This window comes from Xenopus tropicalis, chromosome 1 (assembly GCF_000004195.4).
Source record: "Xenopus tropicalis strain Nigerian chromosome 1, UCB_Xtro_10.0, whole genome shotgun sequence".
NCBI classification, from domain to species: domain Eukaryota; kingdom Metazoa; phylum Chordata; class Amphibia; order Anura; family Pipidae; genus Xenopus; species Xenopus tropicalis.
Window position 1 is genome coordinate 102,730,234 of NC_030677.2, and position 11,495 is coordinate 102,741,728.

At 47.2% G+C, this 11,495-nt stretch overlaps 1 protein-coding gene across 1 annotated transcript; it reads left to right on the forward strand.

The window, feature by feature from the left end:
• Window positions 1-1,506: 1,506 nt before the first annotated feature.
• On the forward strand, window positions 1,507-4,086 carry LOC101732407.2 (LOC101732407 sprT-like domain-containing protein Spartan gene 2). Its single transcript, XM_012954306.3, has 4 exons — window positions 1,507-1,823; window positions 2,324-2,423; window positions 2,859-2,981; window positions 3,123-4,086. Exons 1-4 carry the CDS (start codon window positions 1,507-1,509, stop codon window positions 3,306-3,308), a joined length of 726 nt encoding a protein of 241 aa, XP_012809760.2. The 3' UTR covers window positions 3,309-4,086.
• The last annotated feature ends 7,409 nt before the right edge of the window (window positions 4,087-11,495 follow it).

Consider the following 11,495-nt stretch of genomic DNA (forward strand, 5'->3'; position numbering starts at 1 on the left):
GCCCTGCAACTAGGGTCAGTTTTTGAAACAGGAAGATACAATGTCATAACATTTTAGAAATAGCTCTTAGCCTTTTATTAACAAATAAAGGGGAGAGGAGACAGTGCCCCCCTGTGTGCAGAAGATGCAACTACTAAACCTAGGCAGAGAACATGTTATGCCCAGCCCTGTGTGCCATTGGCCTAAAAGGCCATGCCAAGAGAGCACAGAATATATGAGGGAATATCTATGTAAAACCAACCATAAGATTCATTTTAGTGATGACAGAATTTATACGTCAGGCATGGATTTGCAGTGAAATTCCGTATTTCGCCATCGCCACACCCAATACTACATAAAATCTTATTTTTTCTGGGAATTTATGGCATTTTGATGTGGTTTACTATGGCATTGCACAATTTGACTCATTATATGGGTGGGCCAAGGATTTTGCTTTTGGGCGGGGAGACAGTACATTGCAGCTCAGTATCATAGAAAACCCCTATACACTCGTTTAAACTTTGCCGCAATACACTGTTGAGTAGTGTAGGACAATGTGGAATGGCGCTATCTCATTTGTCTTATTTGTAAATTTCGAGTCAATGCATGGAAGATTGAAATCCAGTACCTGTTCAAAAACTGATGCAATCTGACTGGTTAGATGGGCAGGCGTGTAATTATAGTGTTAACGAATGGCAGAAGCCAATGGCTAAGCCCATGTTTTCTTTAATATAATTGTTGGCTATGGGATGCTGAAATCAAATAGCCTCTGACTTCTTCATGTATGGAAGGCCGGTCCTGGATAAGGGTTTTTGTGTTTAGTATCTAAATGACTTAACCAGATGTAATTGTTGAACTCACGGATGAGAGGATGGAAACGTTGGGATCAATTCCAAGGTACCGTTTTATTTCTACATAAAATTCTGAATTATTTGATTATAATGGAGTCTATGGGAGACGGGCTTTCCGTAATTCGGAGCTTTCTGGATAACGGGTTTCTGGATAAGGGGTCAGATACCTGTATATATAATTTATATAACTGACTCGGTTGGAAGAAATATTAATATTGGCGGATCAACTCGCCGTGATATATTATGTATAACGCACCCACTAAATATGCAATTGGAATACGTGTGCATCACATACATTTGGATTTTTTATACATATATATACTGTATGTGTGTGGTTAAAACCATCAGTAAGGATCAACTGAGTATTTGTATTTGTGGCAGTAATAATGTACATACATTGGCCAGATTCTCATTTGCTAATTATTAATGACGAAATGGACAGGTCCCTCCTATAAGAAATGCCAGATGGCTTGAATTCATTAATAAGATGTCCCTTAAAAAACTACTGGTTGCTGCAGTGAGCAGGAGTGCGCTGTCACAAGGAGGCCCCTGCTGCACTCACAGCCTGTAAACAAATGTCACATGACCTCACAACTGCATCATAGGAGAACCAACTGCCCCCAAAGAAATCGTCAGTTGGTACCAACTGCGTTAGAGAGACACAAGCTGGAGGAAGATGGGCTTGTTTTTCTCATCGCCGAGTTGCTCTTCGGAGCAGATTTCGACACCATATTCACCTGATTTTTCTTCTAATCATCATTCTACCGAAAATGTAACTTCTCAGGCTCGTGAAAAGCGTTCTGTGGCTTGTCAGACTGATGGGGATCCTGCTGTGACCCAGCCAGCTATTGAGCAGCTGTCGGTTGTGGATCCATATTGGGAGGTGCTGGACCCCAAACCTGATATCCACGTCCTATTTGACAACTTTAATAAGAGATTCTTTCGTGGACTGTTACCGCCAATTGACCTTAAATGGAGTAACAGGTTATGCATGTAAGTCAGGAACTAATGGGGTTTGTTGTTAATAGACCTTGGGGGGCAATCTGTGTCACTGTCACTGCTATACAGCTTCCCCCCAACTTCCCCAGCCTGGTAAGGTGCACAGGAGGGAGAGATCTGTATGTGCAGAGCCATTAGTTTTCTGTTAAAAGAGACACATAGGATAAGTGACTGCCCCCCTAAACTTGTAGGCAATAATGAATACTATATGGTGCTGGTTTCACTCTGGGCTAAAGGTTTAAACTTTATTGGAGCTCCCCATAGATCTTCTCTGGGGTGGGTGTGTCCTTACAGTCCCTGCCAGAGGCACAGTAGGAGGGGGAGAGCCAATCACAGCTCTGCAGTCACACAAGCAAAAAACAGGCTTTAGTTCCCTATCAGGTCCACCTAGCTGCTGATTGGCTCCTATCCCATAATGCAGTGTGAGGAGCCCCCCCTGTGCAGCCTGGGAGTTTATTCAGACACTTCTCAAATCTGCATTATTTTTATTCCAGCACTGCGGGAATTTGCATCCAAGATAATATAAGTGGAAAATGCAGAATTCGCCTGAACAAACCTCTGCTTGATTTACGGCCAAGGAAAAATACAGTGGAAGTAAGTCTTCTCTTTGTCTGTTTTCTTGTGTATTTTTGTAGTAAATGAAAAAACCCAAACTGGCCAAGTGCTGGTGCTGGTGCTGCTGGGAAACTATGTTGGTCCATTAGGGGCATAGCATGGACTACACCAATATCCCCTAGAGAGAGCAGAAGATTTCAAATAGTCTATACTGTATCTAAACTAAACACATGACTCCCTGGCAGTTAGCTCTAATACAGCATTGGTTTGTGCCCCCATTAAAATCCTTAGGAAGGCTGCATATGGCCCGCAGGCCTCTAGTTGGGCAGCCCTGGCCTAGGTGATGTATCAGGGGGGATCAGATGTGTGCATGTAATATCTATGAAAAGACATGGGTTTGCCTGCAAAGATGTGATGCATTTTCTATACATGAAGGCAGAACAAGAAACATTGGGGCTGTTTCTCACCCTACAGACGCTCCTGCATGAAATGATCCACTACTACCAGCGAGTCAGAGGAACAAGTGATATAGATCATGGCCCAATCTTTCATTTTCACATGGAGCGAATCAATAGAGAAAGTGGCGCAAATATTACGGTAAGTAGTTCCGTATATGTACAGTATATACATACACACACATACATTATATTGTATAGTACCATTAATTTCTATTAATATTTTATTAATTATTCTTATTAATGTGCCAGCTTCCATGATATTTCTGTTGCTATTTTATAGGTCTATCACGATTTCGATCGAGAATACGAGTCACTGAAGCGCCACTGGTGGAAATGCAATGGTCCCTGTGCACAAGTAGTGAGGCGGCTTGCGGACAGGACTCCGGGCTCCAAGGGGCACAAGCGCAAATGCGGAGGAGACTTTATAAAGATCCGAGAACCAAAGAGAATGAGAACTGGCCTATAGAATCACTTAAGGAATATTCTAGAGACTTTATCTTTGGCTAATAACAGTTTTGCCAGGAAATAAGGCCGTGGCCCAAGAATGCCCAGCACTGAGTTATGGAAAATGAGATGCCCCTATCCAGATAGGCAATGTGGGAGGCTATTGCTACGGGCAGAAATGAAATGAACCCCCAATGGGCCAAGAAAGTGCCAATGAGCAGCCATAAGATTAGCATTGCCTACGTTATATAAGGCACGGGCACAGCGGCAGCAAGAGAAACAAACCGTACTGCTGAACTGGCCAGTAGAAGGGGTACAAGTTGGATACTGGGACTGTTCCAATGGATACAGAAATCACACAAAGAGTCACACAGAGCCACATCAAGGAACAGACACAACTGAATGGAATCCCTGATGCCCTTTCATACAAGTCATGTGCCAGTTGAAGCGCTGCTGCTGGAAATACAATGGGCCCTGGGCACAAGTAGCGGGCAGACCTGCTCAAATACAAACAAGAGGAACCAAGAGGAACTGAGTAAGAAATGTTATAAATATCCAGGACCCTCACAGGAGACCTTCAAACAAGAGACTTGAGAGCTGACCTACAGAAAGACTTCACAGAGACTTTCCGAACTGCCAATGTGCCAGAAGGCTCCATCCGTCTGCAAAGGGAAAGAAGAGGACATGAAGATCCAGAAGATGGCTCCTATATGAACTCTTGCCTGTGGGGGTTTTAGTGCCCCTTTAATGTATGTTACTATCTTGTATATACTATTGTGCAATGTTTATCTTTTTCAATAAAAAATCATACTAAAGAAATTTGTGAACTGATTTCATGTTTCAGGAAACTTTGTCAGGTTGACTAGTTGGGTTTATCCGGAAAAGTCAATTTAGGCATTCAGCATATAGGGAGTTCTAATGATATTACCTAGGATGCAAGGGTGGAGATGCAGTGTGATGGCTCCAATTACTTCTGTGATGACTATGAATGAACTATATATATATATATATATATATATATATGGGCAGGGAGAACCATGGTAATGGGCGCAATTTTGAGCTAATATATTTATACATACAGTCTGCACGGACACTGTCCATCTGCAAAGACCATAAGGCTATATATTGTGTAAAGGCCATCCAGTATTGGCCCCAATGAGCTGCTAATATATGTACTAGTCTGGCTTTATGATGCCCTAGGGATATACAGCCGGCTTGGGAGTGATATTAGCTACCAATATCCCACACATACTGTTAGTGATCGGCGACTGAAAAGTAAGGAAAATGGTGAAAATTTGCAAGACTTGTTAGTCAATGGGTATTTTTTTCTTTCATGCCAGCCTCGCCCCCTGCCATCGCACACCTCAACAGGGGCGGGGCCTCCTAGGACAAGTCCCCAAGCCCTGCCAACTTGCACTTTAGACCAACAGTGGGGCCCACCAGCAGCCAACCCCACCACACACCCCAGGAGCACAGCAGGGCCCACCAGGACTGGGGTATCCCGGTGGGCCAAATTGGTCTGATCTGAATATCTGACAAATGAGCCAATGATCACATTACCCTGGAGGCAAGTAAAATACTGCTGATCATCAGCCAAATACATGGGTTGGTGGCAGGGCCGCCATCAGGGGGGCACAGGGGGGACAGTTTAAAGGGGGCTCAGCCGGGCTCTGTTACTGTTACTGCTGGTATCCGCTGTGATGTTCCGAACTCCCTGCTGCGTGTGCGCTTTTATAGGGTTGCGCCCTGTGCGTACTGACGCCACACGCACGGGGCGCAACCCTATAAAAGTGCACATGTAGCGGCGAGTTCGGGACATCACAGCGGATACCAGCAATAACAGTGACAGAGCCCAGCCGGCCCCCCTTTAAACGCCCGGGCCCTGGACAACTGTCGCAGGGGAGTAGGAGCCGGAGGATGCAAAAAGATGCTGGCGGGGGGGGGGGAGAGGACTGGAGGATTCTTGGGGGGGCCCTGGGGGAAGGTGTAGGATGTTTGGGGGGGGCCTGGGGGAAGGTGGAAGATGCTTGGGGGGGGCCTGGGGGAATGTGGAAGATGCTTGGGGGGGCCCTGGGGGAAGGTGGAGGATGTTTGGGGGGGGCCTGGGGGGAAGGTGGAGGATGTTTGGGGGGGCCTGGGGGAATGTGGAAGATGCTTGGGGGGGCCCTGGGGGAAGGCGGAAGATGCTTGGGGGGGCCCTGGGGGAAGGTGGAGGATGTTTGGGGGGGGCTGGGGGGAAGGTGGAGGATGTTTGGGGGGGGGCCTGGGGGGAAGGTGGAGGATGTTTGATGGGGGCCTGGGGGGAAGGTGGAGGATGTTTGGGGGGGCCTGGGGGAAGATGCTTGGGGGAGCGCTGGGGGGAAGGTGGAGGATGTTTGGGGGGGGCCTAGGGGGAAGGTTGAAGGATGTTTGGGGGGGGCCCTTGGGGAAGGTGGAAGATGCTTGGGGGGGCCCTGGGGGAAGGCGGAGGATGTTTGGGGGGGGCCTGGGGGGAAGGTGGAGGATGTTTGGGGGGGGAAGGGGGAAGGTGGAGGATGCTTGGGGGGGCCCTGGGGGAAGGTGGAGAATGCTTGGGGGGGGCCCCTGAAGGAAGCAGCAGGATGCTTGGGGGACCCTGGAAGAAGCAGGAGGATTCTGTGGGGTGGGGGGGAGCGGCAAGAAGCAGCGGAGAGCGGGCCATGGGGACACTGGGGGAGGACCACCAATGTTTTAGGGGGCCATGGGCAGGCTAGCAATGTTTTAGTAGCACTGGCACTAATGCAAAACTTAATCCTTGGCCACAAATGTTTTAGGGGGGCCCTGGCTACCAAGGTTTTAGTGGGCCCTCGCTACCAATGCCTGTGTGTCCCTTGTATTGATGGGAGGGGCCATTGGGGGTGTGGGAGGGGCCATTGGGGGCTTGGGTGGGTGGGGCCCAGAAAATTTTGTTGTGAGGGGCCCCGTGATTTCTGATGGCGGCCCTGGTTGGTGGGGTCCTTGTCCTTTTTGCCTGTCCAGATTGGTACAGGCAGGGGAAATGCACAATACTTCAAAATTTAATTTTGAAATGTCACATGGGGCTAGCCATATTCTTAATTTCCCAGGGTGCTGCAGCCATGGGTCCTGTGCTCTGATAAACTTCAGTCACACTTTACTTCTGCGCTGCAAGTTGGAGTGATATCCCCCCCCCCCAGCAGCCAATCAGCAGAACAATGGGAAGGGAGCAAGATAGCAGCTCCCAGTATGTATCAGAATAGCACTCAATAGTAAGAAATCCAAATCCGGCTTGGGACTCCTAAAGTTACATGGGAGTAGGAGAAACAATAGGTTAGCTGAAAGCAGTTCTAATGTGTAGCACTGGCTCCTTCTGAAAGCTCAGACTCAGGCACACTTTACTGCTGCGCTGCAAGTTGGAGTGATATCCTCCCCCCTCCCAGCAGCCGATCAGCAGAACAATGGGAAGGGAGCAAGATAGCAGCTCACAGTAGGTATCAGAATAGCACTCAATAGTAAGAAATCCAAGTCCAGCTTGGGACTCCTCCAGTTACATAGGAGTAGGGGAAACAATAGGTTACCCGAAAGCAGTTCTAATGTGTAGCTGTCTAATGTGTAATGTGACAGGCTGTTTATAATGGCTGCTGTTTTTTTTTTCACCCAGATCTATTTTGTTTTTTGAACAGAGATACTGTACCTTTAAAGAAAATCATAAAGGCAGTGTAGATTGAAAATGCAGCTTTTGTACGGACAGCAAGGTGCCTTCACCAACCAGGTCATGGAGTTTGTTAAAATATGGCCGACTGTTGCCAAATAGAACAGAGATATTCTTACCATTGCTGCTTTACTTGCGGCTGCTAAAGTGGAGGGAAAACAGAACCAATTCGCAGGAAAGAGAAGAAAATAAAATCAAACCTTTTTTAATCACGGCCGGCAAGACTCAGAGCTACAGATTTCCTTTAGTAAAACTGCTGATGTTTATACAACTAGTTTACATTTTTCAATTAAAAAGCAAAGTATTTTTTTTCCAATATTTTTTGCTTGCAAGAAGAGATGCTTGGTCGCTCTTATTTGTTCTCTTTCTCAGGGAAGAAGTCGTATGATGCCGGATCATATTCCTGCCAGAGTCGCTCAAACTCCTGCTGATAAGCCTTAACGATCACGCGGTCATCTGTGATGAGAATATTCTCCCTGTTGGTTTGGGTGGCTTGAGCGGTCCAGTTTAGGGAGCCAGTCAGAACCACTGTTCCATCAACAACAGCAAACTTGTGGTGCATATAGCCACTGGACTGGTCGTGTCGAACTGCAACACCTGCAACACAAATCAGAACACTTCATATAGAGTTCTGGGTCTAAACTACAATTATTCTAGTGGTGTATCGATGTGGGCAATCATCCTCACATGAACTGAGTTCTGTTATTACAGTCTCCATGTTGGAAGCAGTTTCCTGGTACAGACCTGTTAGGTATTCACTGGCTGGCTCGACACCTATTGGTCAGGTGGGTACAGTTATCTACTCTGGTATGGGTCAGGTTTAACTATTACCTAACAATACCCGTACACTGGGCACAGCAGCTTGACTCCCTATTCCTAAATTTATTTTTGTTAGCATTGCGTTGCCAAGACCCTCTGTCATGGCAACGCTATCCTAACAAAAATAAAATCAGGATGCAGAGTCAAACTGCTGTGCCCAGTGTATGGGTACTGTCAGGTAATGCTTAGATCTGACCCTATAGGTCAAGAACAGGCTGAGAAGGGGCAGTGGAGACATGAAACATATAGATAAGATATAACAAATGAATAGGGGCGTAACTACAGAGGTGCCAGAGCCTGCAGTTGCTGGGGGCCCAGGTGTGTTGAGGGCCCAGTAGGGTCTCAAATAATGAGCAGCTTCAATATATCTTGGTAAAACAGATCAACCTACCAATGTTTTGGGGCCCTAAATTGAATTAGCTGTGGGGCCCAGTAATATCTAGTTACGCCACGGCAAATAATAATAGCGAAGGCTTCAAAATTAATGTTATTTTTTATTTGCTAGGTGTAACCAAGCCAACAAATAGACAGTATTTTCAATGGCTGCATTGGACTGCTAATACTTCAAAAGACAAATATATGAAAAAAATGACCAGAACAAGTATATCTATAACATATGAAAAGGAAACCTCTGCTCTTAAGGGGAACTATTGCAAAGTGTAAAATAAGTTTCATCTCAAGAAACTTTTAAAATATATTCAAATTACAAGTTATAAATTTTGTAGAATTTTGCAAACAGGCTAGTTACTCTTCACTCTCAGTGATCTGTCTCATTATGCTGCTTTGTGACAGTTAGTTATTTTGAAAGGCAGTTATCTCTAATACACTGTCTATGCAAAAGGAAGAAGGCACACATTATATTTCATCTGTCAACCAAAATCTGAATCCTGCATAAATCTGGCCATAGATTTAAAGATCTGATTGTTGGGCAATGTGGCCAAACTAGGCCGCTTGAGGTAGGCAATATCAGGCTGATCCGATTATTTGGCCCTTGGGCCAAATGACTCGATCCAGGGCCGCCATCAGGGGGGCACAGGGGGTACAGTCGTCCCGGGCCCGGATGTTTTTAACTTTAAAGGGGGCCCGGCCATACTAGAGTTTTCCTAGCTTGGGCCCCCTTTAATAAATTCTACGTCCTGGTGTTCCCCGCTACATCAGCGCTTATATAAGGCTGCGCCCCGTGCATAGTGACGTCACACGTACGGGGCGCAACCTTATATAAATGCAGATGGAGCGGAGAGCCGCAGGACATAGCGGAGTCTTCCTCATAAACAGCGGCCGCTGGTCTGCGGGGCCCCAATGGGAAAGTAACACAGTGGGGGCCCCACAAGTGGTTCCGCTCTTCCTATAAAATCTGCAGCTCTGTAAGGAGAAACGGGACATTAGCTGCTCTGCTTGTGGGCTGAACCCCGGCCATGGCTAGGGAGATGTCGGGGGGGGGGCCAGGAGGACGCTGGTGGGGGGGACTGGAGGATGTTGGCGGGAGCTGAAGGATGCTTTGAGGGGGTGCAGGGGGGACGCTGGGGCGGGAGACTGGAGGATGCTGGGGGGGGGACTGGAGGATGCTTCGGGGGCCCTGGGGGGAGCTGAAGGATGCTTTGGGGCCCTGGAGGATGTTGGGGGGGAGCTGAAGGATGCTTTGAGGGGGTGCAGGGGGACTGGAGGATGCTGGGGGGGATGCTTCGGGGGCCCTGGGGGGAGCTGAAGGATGCTTTGGGGCCCTGGAGGATGTTGGGGGGAGCTGAAGGATGCTTTGGGGGGACAGGAGGACGCTGGGGCGGGGGACTGGAGGATGCTTGGGGGGCCCTGGAGGAAGCAGGAGGATACGGGGGGGAGCCAGAGGATACTGGCGGGGGAGCTGAAGGATGCGGTGGGGGGAGCGGGCCATAGTATTTGGGGGAGGGCCACCAATGTTTTAGGGGGCCCTGGGCTGGCTAGCAATGTTTTAAGGGGCACCTGTTCAGGCACCAATGCAAAATGCAGCCCCTGGTCACAAATGTTTTAGGGGGCCCTGGCTACCAAAGTCTCTGTATCGTTTGTATTGATGGGAGGGGTCACTGGGGGAGGGGCTATTGGGGGCGTGGGAGGAGGGAGGGCCCAGAAAATTTTGTTGTGAGGGGCCCCGTGATTTCTGATGGCGGCCCTGGACAGGGGCAATAGCACTACACACAAAGACATGCATGCTGGCAGAGGCAAAGCTGCCTACTAACTACACACCCCAGGGGGTTCCCAAGTCACTTAAACTGCGTCATATCACTCATGGTGGGCCTCGTCTGTAAAGCAGTAGTTGCCCTTTGGGCTAGTGGGCTGCTGTGTTACAGCAAGGACTGATATGAGGCAATACATGCTAGTCACGTGAACACTAATGTGCCATGAAAACAGCAGATAAGGGGCATTAGGGCACTAATTCCTGCTATGGTATGAGGGCTATTGTTTTAATTTTATATTTATACTGATTGAATACAGATTGTATACAGAGCTGTGGTATAGAGTTACAAGTTAAAGTAAATGGCTCATAGAGCTACATTTGTTGGTGTATCTCTATGCACCATACCCAATTACCTATAGCTGCCAGCATTTAGAAGTCGGCTTGATTTATTAGAGGCAGATATTTCAAAATGCCAGTTTGGCTAGTTTTTCTCTACCACAACTAAAGCGAGAAAAGCACAAATGTTTCTCTTTTTATTGAAAACCACAACAAAAAAATGCAGCTAAAATGGTGCCTCATTTAAAAAAGATGTAAAGCGGGACTAAAAGAAATGGTAAAACCTATAGATACAAAGCAAATGTAACCTTGTACCTTCAGCTTGTACATTCCCATTGTTACTAAAAAGTGTAACTCATATTCCTGCTGGGGTTATTCCCTATTTTAAGTTGGGCTGCAGTGATAAGTGCTAGCTGGAAAATTTACTCAGTAAGGGGGCATGAGATAAAAAAAAAAAAAAATACTTTTAGGGCACCCCTGCTATTCGAATTATTTTCTTTATGTGTAATTGCCTTGGTGCCAAAAAAATAGACATACAGATCTTTCCCGCCACGCCACCATCACCATTAACGTTTATTTGCAGCAACATAGGTGGTTTTTTCACCGTGAGGGCAGTGAGGTTGTGGAATTCCCTTCCTAGTGATGTTGTCATGACAGATTCTGTTAATGCCTTTAAGAGGGGCCTGGATGAGTTCTTGAACAAGCATAGTATCCAAGGCTATTGTGATACTAAAATCTACAGTAATGGGGACTTTAATTAATCCACGAACGCTCCATGCGTATTTTCAACGTCTTTTTCATACTTTGCGACAAAATCGTATTGTCGCGCCGAGTACCAATGTTTCGGATTCATTCAAGCTTCATTATCGTGACTTTCCTTGGGCCAGGTTGGAGCTGCAGAGTGCCATTGAGCCCTATGGGAGACTTTCCTTGGGCCAGGTTGGAGCTGCAGAGTGCCATTGAGCCCTATGGGAGACTTTGCTTGGGCCAGGTTGGAGCTGCAGAGTGCCATTGAGCCCTATGGGAGACTTTCCTTGGGCCAGGTTGGAGCTGCAGAGTGCCATTGAGTCCTATGGGAGACTTTCCTTGGGCCAGGTTGGAGCTGCAGAGTGCCATTGAGTCCTATGGGAGGCTTCCAAAATTATGCACAGAAGGATCAAAGTTGGAAAGGTTTTCCCGCTGTTTACAATCGTTTGGTATGAAAATTTTGGATCGCC